The sequence below is a fragment of the Artemia franciscana genome, chromosome 14, assembly GCF_032884065.1.
Source record: "Artemia franciscana chromosome 14, ASM3288406v1, whole genome shotgun sequence".
In the NCBI taxonomy this organism is placed as follows: Eukaryota; Metazoa; Arthropoda; class Branchiopoda; order Anostraca; family Artemiidae; genus Artemia; species Artemia franciscana.
In genome coordinates this window covers 24,000,829-24,016,829 of record NC_088876.1, presented here as the reverse complement: position 1 = coordinate 24,016,829, position 16,001 = coordinate 24,000,829, and the positions used below count along the sequence as shown (strand labels likewise).

The 16,001-nt window shown below is 35.1% G+C and overlaps 1 protein-coding gene across 4 annotated transcripts in view; it reads left to right on the top strand.

Moving 5' to 3' along the window:
- The window catches only part of LOC136035483 (cilia- and flagella-associated protein 251-like), an 80,613-nt gene that overhangs the window by 38,669 nt on the left and 25,943 nt on the right, over positions 1-16,001 (top strand). For all 4 annotated transcript variants that reach the window (XM_065717299.1, XM_065717300.1, XM_065717301.1 and 1 more), the window contains exons 2-3: positions 3,441-3,484; positions 13,259-13,457. In XM_065717299.1, the coding sequence (XP_065573371.1) occupies positions 3,441-3,484; positions 13,259-13,457 (243 nt within the window). The remainder of the gene's footprint in view (positions 1-3,440; positions 3,485-13,258; positions 13,458-16,001) is intronic.

The window sequence follows — 16,001 nt, the reverse complement described above, 5'->3', positions numbered from 1 at the left end:
AAATTTTTAGTTGTGAGCTGACAAATATTGGTGCTTCAAAGAGATTTTCGGTGGCTTGTACCTCTCAGTTCAATATACTCCCTTTAATAGCACTTTATGGTTCTTATATCATGGTTGCTTATCATTCTTATACTTGGAAAATTTACCAGCTAGGGGTTTTGCTTAGTCACCCTTGAATTCCAGATTCTACTCTACACGCTGTCATAGCTCAAAGAGTACATGCATTCTAGCATCAATAGTAAGTTCAAACAAAACACGAAATGTCAAACTGGTAATGTTTTTATTAATGTTCTGAATAGTAAGATCAATTTTTGAAATTAAAAAAAAAATCTATTTATAAGATCTAACTAATAACATTTCATAAGGAGTGTAGCAGTATTTTAACGCCATTTCGATTTTCCGCCACCATATGTTTTCCGCCACACTTTCATTCAGGTAGATCAGAATAGACATAGATATAGACATAGACATAAGATCAGACATAGACATAGACACAGGTTTAGACAAAAACATAGACATAGATATAGACATAGACATAGACATAGACTAACCTAGCCTAACCTGTCTATTCTGACCCAACTTATCCTCTTGATGATGCAAGATTTCCTGGGTGGCGGAAAATATACGGTGGTGGAAACCGCGGTGGCGTTAAAACACCTACTCCGATCTATTAACTTCAATGTTCTGTGACAAAAAGCAACAGTAAGCATAGGCCAGGTACAGTTTTGTTCGCAATAAAATCGAAAAAAAATGATACGTAAATTTAGTGTTTCTGACAAAATTTAAATATCTGTCCTTAGCCAGATGCTCCTTTTACCCTGCAGAACATCTTTTTAAACAATGCTCTCTTACAGTAAATAATTTACTGTACGTAGTTCACGTACTGTACGCAGTAAATAGTTTCGTCCACAAACAAGATACTTTTCGTGCAAGCGACTTTTTTAATCGGAAATTAAAATAAATGTAGTTAACCAGCACGAAGAACGGGTTTGAACCTCCTTATGGCTCATACGTCCATTGCTTCAAAAAAAGATTAAAGCGAGAATAATGCCACCTCCGCATTGGATTGTCTCTGAGAAAATATCTAAGTATGTATACAAAATTTCCCGTTCTTATGTTCAGTTTTGGCTGAAAAAATCATGTTAGGATCATTTCCGTATTTGTATCTACTTCACATAAAATTTGTTGAACATTCAAACAGAATAAAACTCGTTTCCTAAGACTCAAAATGAACAAGATCATTTTGTCTCTTAACTGTGTAGTTCTCCTGATAGTGACCTGGCATATAGGAGGTAAAAATTTATTGCCTACTTTGCACCAAGGGCATCAGATTAAAAATATTTCGTGCTCCCCCCCCCACCTCAACTCATGTTAGGTTCATACGTTGAAACCACAATTCATTTAAAGATTAAATAAATAAAAAACAAGTTTTTCAACTGCAAGTAAGGAGCGACATTAAAACTTAAGACGAATAGAAATTATTCCGCATATGACAGGATTGGCCCTCCCCATCGCCTCACTCTTTACGCTAAAGTTTGACTCTCTCTCTCTCTCACAACTTTACTTTTTAAAACAATAAAAAAAAGCTTTAGCGTAAAGAGCGAGGCTCTTTTCGTTTTAAGTTTTAATGTCGCTCCTAACTCGCAGTTAAAAAACATGTTTTTTAATTTTTGAACGTTTTTAATTAATGCATGTTTTGATTTTGACTCACTGTATATGAATAATTAAAACGAAATTTGCATTTTTTTTTTTTTTTTTTTTGGCTAACTTGTTTATTTTTTTACGAACGTTTTGTTAGTAATAAATAGAAGTAACGTACGAATTAACTTACATAACGAAAGTCTATGTTTATATATTTTTATTACGTATATGAGGGGGGTTCTCCCCCCTTCTAAACCTCGCTCTTTACCCTTAAGCTTCAATTTGGTCATAATTCTTTCGGAATGACCCCTGAATAAAAAGGCCGTAGAATAAGTAGTTGAAATTTCTAAAAATACTTTAGCGTAAAGAGTGAGGTATTGTGGAGGAGACAAACCCCCTTATATACGCAATAATTTCTGCTCGTTTTAGGTTCTAATGCTGCTCGTTACTTCCAGTTAAAAAAAACTTTTTTTATTCATTTTCTCATTGTTTTTTTTTTTTGTAATAATACTAAAATCCTAGGTCCCTTCATGGAAATTTTCTATTCTTATGATATATTCCTCCATGGAAAGATCTTTCCACGTGACCCCCCCCCCCGACACCTCTTAACGTCAAAAAGTCCCCCCTAAAAATGCCTGTACATGTCCCAATAACCATTACTATATGTAAACAATGGTCAAAGTTTGTACCTTGCAGCCCCTCCCTTAGGGACTGTGGGGGATTAAGTCGTTCCGAAAGACATAATCGTTAGATTTTTCGACTATGCTGAACACAATAGCTATCTCAAAATTTTGATTCAGTTACCTTGGGAAAAAATGAGCGTGGGAGGGGGCATAGATGCCCTCCAATTTTTTTTGTTACTTAAAAAGGGCACTAGAACTTATAATTTCCTTATTATGAGTCCTCTTGCGACATTCTAGAACCACTGGGTCGAAGCGATCACCCCTGGGAAAAAAAATAAACACGCATCCGTGATCTGTCTTCTGGGAAATTTTACATTTTTGTAGATAGGAGCTTGAAACTTTTACAGTAATGTTTTCTGATACGTTGAATCTGATGGTGTGATTTTGTTAAGATTCTTTGACTTTTAGGGGGTGTTTTTCCCTATTTTCTAAAATATGGCAAATTTTCTCGGGCTCGTAACTTTTGATGGGTAAAACTAAACTTGAGGAAACTTATATATTAAGAATCAGCGTAAAAGTGCGATTCTTTTGATTTACCTATTGATATCTAAATTCCATTCTTTAGCGTTTTGGTTACTATTGAGCCGGGTTGCTCCTTGCTACAGTTCGTTACCACGAACTGTTTGATTTCTCTTTCTTTGTTCCAAAATTATGAAGCTTTTAAGCAGTACCGTATTTTCGCCAGTGTTGCCATGCTCAACCGAGAAAATAAAGAAGAAAAAATAATAGATAAATTCTATAATTATTTTCGTCGGTAAAAATTCAGACATTGCGCAATACCTTGATTCCCAAATACAGTAGTATCTTCAAAGAAAACCTTCACCTTCTTTAACTTGCTTAGTGCCTTGTGTTTTTATCTTAGTTTTTAATAATTTTTGCCCACATTTCTTTTTTTTAACTTGGCACCCACTACAGCCAAAAGCTCCACAAGTACATATGAAGAATTTTTCTATTTAAAATGTGATTCGTAATTTTTCATGAAAATTATACTTATGGGAGTTTTGACATCTCTAATTCCGGCAATCAGATCTCATTTTCGCTGTCGATACTACTTTAGAATTGTAGGTCAGTGCGCAAATCCAGATCCTTTTTCAGTATACTATTTTCTCTTTTTAGATGGGGACCATGACAGCGGTGTAGACGAATCTACACAGGAAAAGGTAAGCTAGTTTTGGTTTTTATTTCCTTGACCTATTTTAAAGAAATGGTTCTGCTTTTAGGAAACGTTTTTCAAATAGAAATATAGTATTTCTATTTGGGATTTTAATGCCCAGGGTGGTAGAAATTGCGATAAATGGAGTCTCATAAGAGGTAAAAATGGTGTTGGAAGGAAGAATAGCAACGGTTACAGAAAGCTGCTGCATTTTTGTAGATTTAATAACTAAGATTTAACCAACACAGTATTTGATCACAACATGGGTCATATGTGAACATGGTACTTACATAATTAGAAGACTGTCAACCGTATTGATTATGCTATTGAATCTAACAAAGAAAACGACACAGCCTTTCAAACAGTTCAAATAAGGAGCAACCCGAATCAATAGTAACCGAACTCTAAAAAATGGAATTTTGACACCAATAGATATATCAGAAGAATTGGCTTATTATGCTGATTCCAAATGTGTAAGTGTCATTAAGTTTAGTGTTACCCATCAAAATCTACAAGCCTGAGAAAATTTGTCAATTTTTTGAAAAAAGAGGAAAATTTGTCATTTTTTTAGAAAAGGGGAAAAGACCCCCTATAAGTCATATAATTTTGATGAAAATGAAACTGTCAGATTAAGCGAATGAAAAAACCCTATTGTATAGGTTTCAAGGTCCTATCTGCAAAAATGTGGAATTTTATAATTTTTGCCTGAGGGAAATATCACGGATGGGTATTTTTTTTTGTGTGTGTGTGTTTTTTGTTTTTTGTTTGTTTTTCCCCAGGGGTGATCTTATCGACCCAGTGAACCTAGAACGTCGAAAGAGGAGTCATTCTAACGGAAATGAGAAGTTCTAATATCCTTTTTAAGTGACCAAAAGAATTGGAAGGTAACTAGGCCCCCTCACACGCCACTTTTTCCCAAAATCGTCTGATTAAAATTTTGAAATAGCTATTTTGTTCAACATAGTTGAAAAGCCCAATAACATTGTCTTTGGAGATAACATGAACTCCCACAGCCCCTGGGGAAAGGTCTTTAAGTTACAAAAATTTGCCCGTATGGTATTTGTTATTGGGAAGTATGCATACATTTTTGGGGAGGAAGGGGAGGACGAATTTTCTACTGAAGGGATTTTGCAAGGGGAGAATTTTACAGGAGGTGAACTTTTCAGAGGAAATTTTACACTGGGGGAATTTGCCCAAATTCATAAACAAAGTTTCTTTATATGTCTTTTTACCGATTCGATTTTACGCGGGGAGATGTTAAGGGTAATTGTCCAGGGTAAAGTTTTGTCAGGATTGAATTTTGCAGAGGATATTTCATGGGGAGGGGTATTTTTCCTTGGATATCCTGGAGCTATTTAAAAACGATGGGAAATTAAAAACAGCTCTTGAAACACAAGGGTCGTTTAATTAGAACAATAAGTAACTTTTTTTTAAAGTGCCGAAAAACTTTAGCTTGAAGAGCGAGGTGTTGACGGGGGGGGCAAACCCCCTCATATACGTAATAATTTATATGCATTTTAAGTTTAAATGTTGCTCCCTGCTTTCAGTTGAAAAAAACTTGTTTTTTTTATTTAATTCATCATGAAAACAAAAAGTAAACTTACATGGAATTTTATAAAACAGTAAAACTCCTTCAAACTTCAAATGAATATTTCAGCCCTATATCAAAAGGCCGTCCTCAGCAAAACACATTTAAGCAATTCGAGACTTACTGTAAGGTGCGACCTTTAAAACAAAAATTATTTCACTTGAATAATTTATTTCACTATCAGTAATTAAAACTAAATTTCACTATCACCTTCACATAAAAAAAGAATATTTACCTATCAGTTCTGGTTGAGCTTCCTTGAGGTAAAAATTGTGGGACTGATTTGAATTTAAAATTTAAGTTTTTAAGTAAGCCTCCCTTTAGCAGAGGAAGGTTTTGAATATAATTTGTATGGAGGAAGACCATGCTTAGCTGTATTGGCCTTAGGCGGCTTGGTGCTGCAGTGAGTTGTTGGTAGTAGTCAAAACTTTGTGCAAGTTTTATAATCTTCATAATTTTTGTAACAACCAAAAGAAAAAAAGATATGGAAGATCCGTATAAAAATAAAATCTAAATGATAAAAATGAAAAAATGCAGAATCTTGTGTTTCAGATATGGACAGAGCAAAAATTGAGCTACGGGGGAGTGTGTTTTTATTTCGATGTCCTTGGTACATTAAGGAAAACATTGGGTTCTTTTTCGCAATGATCATAAACCCTAAAAGTAAGAAAAGCCTATGAAAAAAACATTCATTTAACTATGTAATGAACAGTACAATGAAAGAATATATTGTAAAAAAAAAATTAAAAAAAAAAACATTAAAAAATTAATAAAATATATTATTAAAACTATACTAATTAAAAATAATTTTCTTATAAAAAGTGTTGTTAGTATACACTAGAAAATACTATTTAATACAGAGTTCTTTTGATTACCCTCTGGTGTTGCAATTTCTTAATAATTTTGGATACTATTCCGCAATAATCGCTTGCCAAGAATTTTTCAAAATACTTAGTGTCCTTCCAAAAAATTTTGGCCTAGAATGTTGTCATACGAGCGTGTAATCATCTGGTTGCTACATGACTGACGATTAATCTCTGGCTGAATAAATTTTCTAGTTCAACTAAAGGTATGGGTTCAGTTGTAAACGAAAATTTGCTTACAATAAATACAAAGGATTTTAAAACTTCAAATGTAGCCAGTGATAACGAGTACTTCACTGAAAATACCAAAGGAGATATTTTTCGGGTCAAAAAGTCAAATAAACAAGAGGTATCACCAAAAGCGTATCCATTATTTTTATTCAGGGGGGGGGGCGAAAAAGTATAAAAGCGTGTCAAAAATTTGTTTATGTGCATTTTCGTTCCGTTTTCATGAGTCGGACAAAGACTTCGGGGAGGGGGGTCAAACCTTGTAACCCTCCAAGAAGCAGCCTTGGGTAACAGGTAGAGGTAGTGCCAATCATGTATAACTTTTTTGGACGACTTTATCACGTTTTTCAATATTATCTAAAACACCATAAGTTGTAACAGTTCATACTCAAATTAGATATTAAAAAAACAAGTTTTTTAACTGAAAGTAAGGAGCGACATTAAAACTTAAAACGAACAGAAATTATTCCTTATATGAAAAAGGGCTGTCCCCTCCTCAACGTCCCGCTCTCCATGCTGAAGTTCGACTCTTTGTCATAACTCTGCTTTTTAAAACAGTCAAAAACTTTAGCGTAAAGAGCTGGGTGTTGAGGAGGGGACAGCCCTTCATCTACGGAATATTTTTTTGGGCTCATTTTAAGTCTTAATGTCGCTGCTTACTTTCTGTTAAAAAAAAACTTTCTTTATTTAATTTCTGAACGTTTTTGGATGAATGCAGGTTTCGAATTTGGCTCACCGTACAAGAATAATTAAAACGAATTTTGTATACTAAACTTACTTTTTTTTTTAACTAATAAATAACCTTGTAGTAACCGTTTCATACCAGAAACCGTGATTTTTCAGGTTTTTCTTTTGGTTGTTATTACGTATATGAGGGAGCAGCCCCTCCTCAGTGCCTCTCTCTTTATGCTAAAGTGTTTGTGAATTTGTAGAAAGCTTATTATTCTGATTAAACGGTCCTTGTGCCTCTGGAGTCATTCTTAAATAATTGGGAAAAAGTCAAACATTAGCGTAAAGAGTGAGGTATTGAGAAGGGGGCAACCCCCTCATATACGTAATAACTTCTGTTCGTTTTAAGTTTTAATGTTGTTCCTTACTTTTAGCTGGAAAAAAACTTTTTTTATTTAATCAAACAGTTCGTGGTATCGAACCGTTTGATTTTAGCTGGAAAAAGGGCTGTTTAATTAGAATAAATAGCTCTTTTGAAATTACTCTTAGCGTAACGAGCGAGGTTTTGAGGAGGGGACGAGACCCCTCATAAATTTCTCGTAAAATTCCCCCTCATATTAATTTCTGTTCGTTTTAAGTTTTAATGTCATTCCTTACTTTCAGTTAAAACAACTTGTTTTTTTTTCTGACTGTTTTTCAAATAATACTGGAAAATTTAGCGTCCCCTTCAAGGAAATTCTCTTCCCCCATAAGAAATTTCTCCATAAAAAAGATCCTCCCACGTAACACCATCCCCCAACCCTCCACCAGAAAAGATCCCCTCTGAAAACGACTGTATAATTCCCAATAACCAATACTATGTGTAAACAATGGGCAGAGTTCATAACTTGCAGCCCTACACCCGGGGACTGTGGGGGATTAAATCATCCTAAAAGACATAGCTACTAAAATTTTCAATTATGCTGAACAAAATGGCTATCTCAAAATCTTGATCTGGTAACTTTGGGAATGAATGAGCGTGGGAGGGGCTTAGTTGCCCTTCAATTTCTTTTGTCATTTAGAAAGGGCACTGAAACATTTAATTTCTGTTCGAAAAAGCACTCTCGCGTCATTCCAGGACCACTACGTCGATGCGATCACCCCAGGGGAAAGAAATAACGCGCATCCCTGATGTTTCTTCTGGCAAAAAATACAAAATTCCACATTTTTGCGGATAGGAGCTTGAAGCCTCTACTGTAGGGTTCTCTGGTACGCTGAATCTGATGGTGTGATTTTCATTGCAATTCAAATACTTTCAGGGTGTGTTTCCCCTTTTTTTCGAAAATAAGGCAAATATTCTCAGGCTCGTGACTTTTGATGGGTAAGACTAAACTTGATGAAACTAGTATATTTAAAATCAGCATAAATATAAAATTCTCCTAATGTATCTATTGGTATCAAAATTCTGTTTTTTAGAGTTTTGGTTACTATTGAGCCGGGTTGCTCCTTACTTACCAGTTCGTTACCACAAACTATTTGATGCAAAGAAAGAATAAAATTTGTATAGAAATTTTTGGTGCTATAGTGCTTTAATTAGAAGCATGAGCACTGGTATATATGACCTTGTTTGGTGGCATAGGGATTAGTGACCGCGTTCAACGTAGCTATGAATATTCAGAATAAAGCTAACAGGAGATTAGGGGAATAATGGGTTATCGTCTTTTGTTATTTTGTTTCTATTTTTAAAACTGGGAAAATCTTAGCAGTTTTGGCTTATTCCCCATCTCTGAGAATAAAATAGATTAGTGCTTTAACTCCCCCACTGAAGTTATGTACCTACCTAGATTAGCGAAATATTGTTTTATCCTTTCTTCTTAGATGGCAGCCAAATCCCTCGCTACATCCTCATTTCAATGCATAACTGTTGATTCTTCGGCATGATAGGCTTCATTCCGCATCTTTGCTAGGGACAGGTTTGTCACGTATGAGGGGGGTGGGGGACACTCCCCTCAATTTTCGTGTCCACTCGGTAAAAAAAAATACGCCGCTAAAGTATTTTGGTCGGTTAAATAAAAAACACGAAAATAATGACATCTCATCTACAGAAATCCCAAACTTGACCGGTAGACACAGCAGTTTTACCGACTCTTGCCGTAATTTTACGTATAGTGCCACAGTTTTCCATTTGGTTAAATAAAGAGCCTGAAAATACAGACACTAAATATACTGAAATCTCAATCTCTCATATACAATCTCAGTATATGCAGCGGTTCTACCGACTCGTGGAGCGATTTCACGGATGACACCACGATTTTCCATTCGGATAAATAAAGAACATGCAAATACTGATATGACATCAAGTGAAATCTCGATCTAGGTTGGTAAATACAGCGGTTTTACCGACCTGCGTCGTGACTTTACGGACAGGCCAAAATTTTTCATTCGGTTAAATAAAGAACATGAAAATACTGAAATGATCTGTACCGTAATCTCGATCTTGGTAGGTAAAAGCGGCGATTGTACCAACTCGCTAAGAGATTTTACGGCAGGTACCACTATTTTTGGACGGTGCCAACAATTTTCAGTTGTTTACAGAAAGAAAATGAAAATACTGACATGATGTGTATCGTAATTTTGATCTCGGTCGGTAAATGAAGCGGTTGTACCAGCTGGTGCAGTGATTTTACGAACTGTACCACTATTTTCTATTCGATTAAATAAAGAACATGAAAATAACGACATGATATCTACCAAAATCTCAATCTTGGTAAGCAAATACAGCAGTTTTACCAACGCATGCCTTGGTTTTACGGAAGGCGTCACTACTTTTCCTTCGGTTAAATAAAGAACATTAAAATGCTGACATGACATTTTCCAAAATTCCGATCTCAGTCCGTAAATGCACCAGTTTTATTGACTGGAATTATGGGCCAAACTTCAATCAGTAAAAACTAGTTCCATTTACTTGTAAGGCGTTAAGATCGCGCAGTCACGTTTTAAAACAGGTTAGGTGGTTAGTAGTGAGTTGTGCGTGGTAAAGAAAGCGACACCCATCCATAGGAACTACATGTCAGTTCAAAAATTCACAAATTATGTGAGTTAGATTTGGATGATTGGTCTCAAGTGCAAAGGGATACATTAATGAAATGCATTAGATATGTCAAATTTAAGAACGAATTGAGCAAAAATAAAATGCTGGTGGTCCATGAATATATTCGAAAAAGACTATCCTAAACCGATCGATGCCGCTTTTCACAAAAACAAGATGGATTTTATCATAGTAAAAAGAATAATCGAGTTTCAGCTGCCGAGCAGCTTGTTTGCAACCCATTTGCCACATAAACAGCTTAAAGAGTCAAATTGGCCGTACATTACTGCCGAAACAATTCTAGAAGTCCTAGAAAAAGAAAGCTTAAGCAGAGGGGTCGTTACGTTTCAAAGCTGTGATTATGCAAGCAATTTGCTTCTTGTATTCAACAGAGTTTCAAAAAACAGCCGAACTGGAAAGACAAGTACTTTAAACTTGAGCTATGGCTACTAGAAGGAATTTCATTGTGAAACATGCCTGCAGTAACCCCTCTATAGTCCGAAAAATGTTGCACCCCCTTCATAGTCCGAAAAATGTTTGAAATCTTACAGGAACTGCACGTCTTATTTACAAATCGAATGAAAAGAGTCATTGCTTCGAAACGAGCAGGTGAGAGTGCTGAATCGACACTGAAGCTTAAGAATCTGTCAATGACAAAATGGTCGTCCAGATTCGAGAGTTTGACAGGGTTGTGGACCAGCTTTAGCACCATTGTTGATATTCTTAAAAAATAAATAGAATAGAAAAAAGACAGGATAATAAAAGGAAAAATTCAATTTCTGCATCGCCACATTACCTGCTTCGATTTTATTCTGATCCTGATGTTCATACACCCTGTCCTGTTTAAGAAAAAGACTTGCAGAAAAGCTTCAGACTGAACAGTTTGATCTGGTGAATGCAAACACAAGACTCAGGGCAACAAGCAACATCTCCGAGATCAGATAGAGAGGGAAATGAAGATATTAAAAGCAGCAGTGGAAAAAGTTGGTTCATTAGCCAAAGACAAGTTCCGTCTTAAATAGCATCTAGGGCGTCTGCCTGCTAGTTATTCTGGGACAATTTCTAATCCTGGATCACTTATATCCTTTCTCTACTTGATCACCAACTAATTGTACGTGCTTCTTACAAGAAACTGAACTAAAGGGCTAATCTTCTTCATGTTAGACGATTCTTCGGGCTGAACTGTGCTCTCAAGTTTAGTATTCGAAACGGACATTATGCTAATTAATGATAAAAAAAAACAGTCGGTAAAAATGACCGGCCAGTTTGGTAAAATTATTCGTTCCCCCTCCCTCAAACTTTTTGGCTTGAACCCCCCTGGTTTGGGAAATTAAATCTTTATTCTTTGCTATATTTTAGTAAGAGCTTTTGCGTATTTTAAAAATTAAATTTTCAATAATTTTAAAGTGATTAAAATTTTAACATTAACATTTAAGGAAAAACTTAGTTAGAGATAAATAACCTATCATTCGTGAAAGACTGGAAGATGTTCTGAGCATAGAGATCGTTTATATGAAACAGTTCGTAATAACGATCTATACATAAGAAGTTACAGGACCCAATAGTGACCAAAGCTCAAGAATAAAGGATTTTAATAACAATTACAATTAATACATCAAATAATTGGCCATTTAGGCTGATGCAAACATACAAAATTCATTAAGTTTAATTTTACCCAATGAGAAAAGTTGCCTCATTTTTGAAAAAGGGAGGAAACAACACCAAAAAGTCGAGTAATCCCAATGAATTTCAATCAATCAGATTAACATGTAAGAGAACCATATTGTTAGTTTTTCAAGGTCCTCTCTAAGAATGCGGATTCTCGCTTTTTTTCTGGAAGAAAAATCATCGATGCGTTTTCATTTGTTTTGTTTTTTCTCCAAGGGTGATCACATCGAGCCATAGGCCTTAGGAAATTGGGGAAGGGCTCATAAAGTCGAAAATTAAAAGTTTTGGTGCCCTTTTTAAGTGACCAAAAACATTAGAGGGCACTAGTCCACACCACACCACTTTTTCTCCCAATGACATCGACAGAATTCTAAGATAGTTATTATATTTAGCATAGTTAAAATGTCCAATAACTGTGCTTCTGGGGATGACATGACCCCTCATATCCCCTGGGGAAAGTGATGTAAGCTATACAAATTACTCACTGTTTGCAGAAAGTATTTGCTGCCGGGAATATACTCAGGTTTTTAGCGGGAAACTCGATGTGGAGGGATTTTTGACGTGAAGAATTTTACACGGGAAGAAAGACTTACGAGTGGATTTTCTAGGGAAAATTTACAAGGGGGATACTATTCAGTAATTTATAAAACAGAAATCTTTATGTTAATCTTGTTTTCTCTATGGTTGCTCAGTTTTACACGTGGAAAGAATATTCCGGGGGAATTGTCCTAGAGAAATTTTTAACGAGGAGGGAATTCTCTGGGGGAATTTTCCATAGGAGAAAGTTTCTGGTGGGAAATTCTCCGCGGAAAGAACTTTTCATGAAGGGGAATCTTCTTGGAAAGATTTTCCACTGTGGGGAGAGGGGATTTCTGGCGTGATTTGAAGAATGATCAAATTAACTTAAATAACAATTTTTTTTCAAATGAAAAAGGAGAATTTTCCAGGGGGACGTTCTTAGGAAAGATTTTATGCTTAAACTTTCATTGGAGAATTCCTCTGGATGAACTTCCCATGGACGGGGAGAAGTTTCAATGGAAATTTTCTGGGATGGGGAAAATTTCCCCACATAATTTAGAAATGATCAGACATTCAATTTAAAAAAATTAGCTTTTTCAACTGAAAGCAAGGAGCATCATTAAAGCTTAAAACGAACAGACATTACTGTGCATAATAAAAGGGGCTGCCTCCTTCTAAATTCATCGCTCGTTATTCTAATATTTGAGTGCTTTTAAAAAGCTTCTCATTCCAATTCAATGGTCCTTGTGTTTCAGCAGCGGTTATTAAGGAATTAGGAAAAAAGTCAAACTTTAGACTAAAGAACGAAGGATTTAAAAGGGGACAGCCCCCTGAATATACAGAATAATTCATTTCATTTTTATTTTTAATGTTACTCCATATTTGCAGTTGGAAAAACTTGTTTTCTTTTAATTTAATATACTCATGCTCATCTGAGTTTTTTTTCATAGATTTAAGCATTACTCTTTTTGCAATTTAGTTATTATACTGAACTGCTAGTTATACATGTTGTACTTCAAGTGTTACAATTATATAACATTAATGTATATATATATATATATATATATATATATATATATATATATATATATATATATATATATATATATATATATATATATATATATATATATATATTCATGTTATATTTTTTATATGTATATATTTATATTTTTTTAGGAAGGTTTGACAAGGGAACTATCACCAAAACCAATAGAAGAAAAACCGTTAGTAATAAATAAACCTTCCGAGATTCCTGTATCCCCGACAAAATCAGCCACGAAAATTCCTTCAGTGCCAGCTTCACCAACGAAGTCCAGTTCATCACAGATTAAATCCGAACCTTGCAGCATCAACAACGACGATACACCGAAGAAAAGTAAGAAAATTTTTAACTGACTTTCTAGGTGAAAGAAATTAAAATGGTAGCTGTATTTTTCTTATTGGAATTATAATTTACCAGGGTCTTGGCATTTTAGTTATAAGCTTTGGAGACAATGGTGTCCACATGATTCTCCTACTCCAAAAAATTTTCTCCTGCTGGAAATATCCGTGGGAGTAATTCTCTCACGGAAAGTTCTCACCCGTCTTTGCCATACAATGCTTACGACAGTTTGAATGCTAGCCAAACCCTCCAAACCCAATCACCAAAATTTCCAAATTGTCAAAGCTGAATACCAGAAAATTGGCTGTTCTGAATACCAAACAACTCTACTACTACTACTGCCACCTGAGGCCAACACAGCTACGCACGCTCCACCTCCAACCTAATCTATTCAAGGCCTCCCTCTTTACACCTTCCCAGGAAGTTTCCAATTTCCTTTAAATCTCTATTTATGACATCCTCCCACCCCAGACAAGGGTGACCTGCTTTCCGTGTAGCCATCTCAACCTTTCTTTCATTATAGCCCTAGAAAGCGGGATATAGATCCTCCTTTTTAATATGATTAACTTAGTTCCATTTGTAGCACTTGAGAATATTTCTGTCCAGCCTGTTAGCCATCTTATTTATCTCTTGGCCTCCCCATAAATCCTCCAATCCACCATACCCACAAGCTTCTCCTTGATCAGCTCAAATGTCGAATTTCAGCAGCTACTTTTAATGTTTCATACCAACTTCAGTTCAACCGGATGCTTTTAGCCAGCCATTGTAATGCCACGACTCTTACTCACATGTCATACGCCTATCGCTTTTGGAAACTGCTAACAAGAACTGATCAGCCAAAAATGAGATCCTTGTTTCTCTGATTTGCTAAATATTTACTCCGCCTTCTTCCATGCTGGAACGACACACAAATTTTTGTTAAATTTAAAATAGCAGATGCTGAAGTCGCAGGTGTTAGACAAGTTGTAAAACATAATCGCAACGTTGAACCTCATCGAACTGAATGGGTACGAGTACTAAAGCACCCATTATGGCTGCTTTTCAAATAATTAAGTAAATAATTCAGTGATTTATGTTTAATACCTTGTATTTATTGCGGTGATATATTTTTGGTTGATTTATGTAAAAATATGTTAATACTGTACACATGTATTAACTTCTTTGTTATATTTTGTTCTTATTTTGTCCTTGATTTTGCTTCGTTTTGATTTTGTTCTTATTTATTCCTTCATTTGTTTATGATTTGGCGTTTTTATTTGATTTTAATTGGCTTTTTCAACATTTTTCTCGCACTAGGCTATAATTTTTCACTATCTTGATCGAGATACTAGTGTAAATGTTTTTTTTTTCCATTTGTTGCTCTGTCTTTTTCAATTTTGTTTGACAGGTTTTCAATTAAAGTAATAAAATTAATTACTAGGCCTGCTTCTACTAATAACTCTCTGGAGCAACAACCTGCCAGAGGCCAACACAGCCATGCGTGCTCTTCCTCCATCCCGATCTATTCAAAACAATACCCCATGCCTTGGCAATTCTACTTTTAACATTTTCATTATCACCCACCGCCACTATTAATAATCTTACCTAGGAAAATGAAGCGACCCACTTACTGTATCTTCTAGTTATCTAACATCGCCTCTTCAGCTTCTCTTATTCTTAGTCTTAGTTACTTAATCTTCTTAACATTAATTTTTAAACTTATTTTTGAATCCTGAACTCTAAAAGCCTCTGAAAATTCATTCACTTTCCCAACATTTTCATCTCAAATAACTAGTTTACTCTAAGTGTAGGAGACTTTTACTTCATTCATTATTCTTCCATAGCCTTTGCTGCGCTTCTTGGACGAGGTTAATCAAAATGATCCATGTAAATGGAGACAGCAGGCAGTACTGCTTTAGTCCTGATTCAATAGGAAATAGCGCTAAACTCACTTCCTACCTTAACCGCAGTAATGTTATTAAAGTAAAACAGTTCAAAATAGGGATGATACCTTTTTATTGACAGTGAATAGATATAAAATTATTTAAATGGATATTTCGAACACATATACAGTGCTCATCATCAGCAGTAAAACTAAAAGACAAAATTACTAATGACTAAAAGACTAAAATGTCTAAAGACTAAATTTTTTCATCCACCCAAATGAGGTGGTTCCTAAAAATATAAGCGTTAATTCATTGTTTTTTGTGCTATGAGTAGATGTCAAAAAAGCTAAAGTTGGATGGAACACTTTTTATTGACTGCTTAACTTCACTCACAGCATAATTAGTTAATAAATTAGCCAATCAATTCTTACTTCGTTTTTAGAAACATATCAATTTGTAGTTGGAACTTAGTCGTAACAAAAAATTCTATAATTGGATCTAATCTTTACCTTTTTTCTCGAGTTTTAGGACTATGGTAGAAACTTTGCTGCAGGGGGCCCAACGGAACCAGCAAAATTTGAAAGTGGTCTCTGAGAAAAAGGAGTCTATAAACCTCTCTCTTAGAGCCTTAATTTTGGAAGAAAAAAAATCATATGAATGATGAAAAATCATT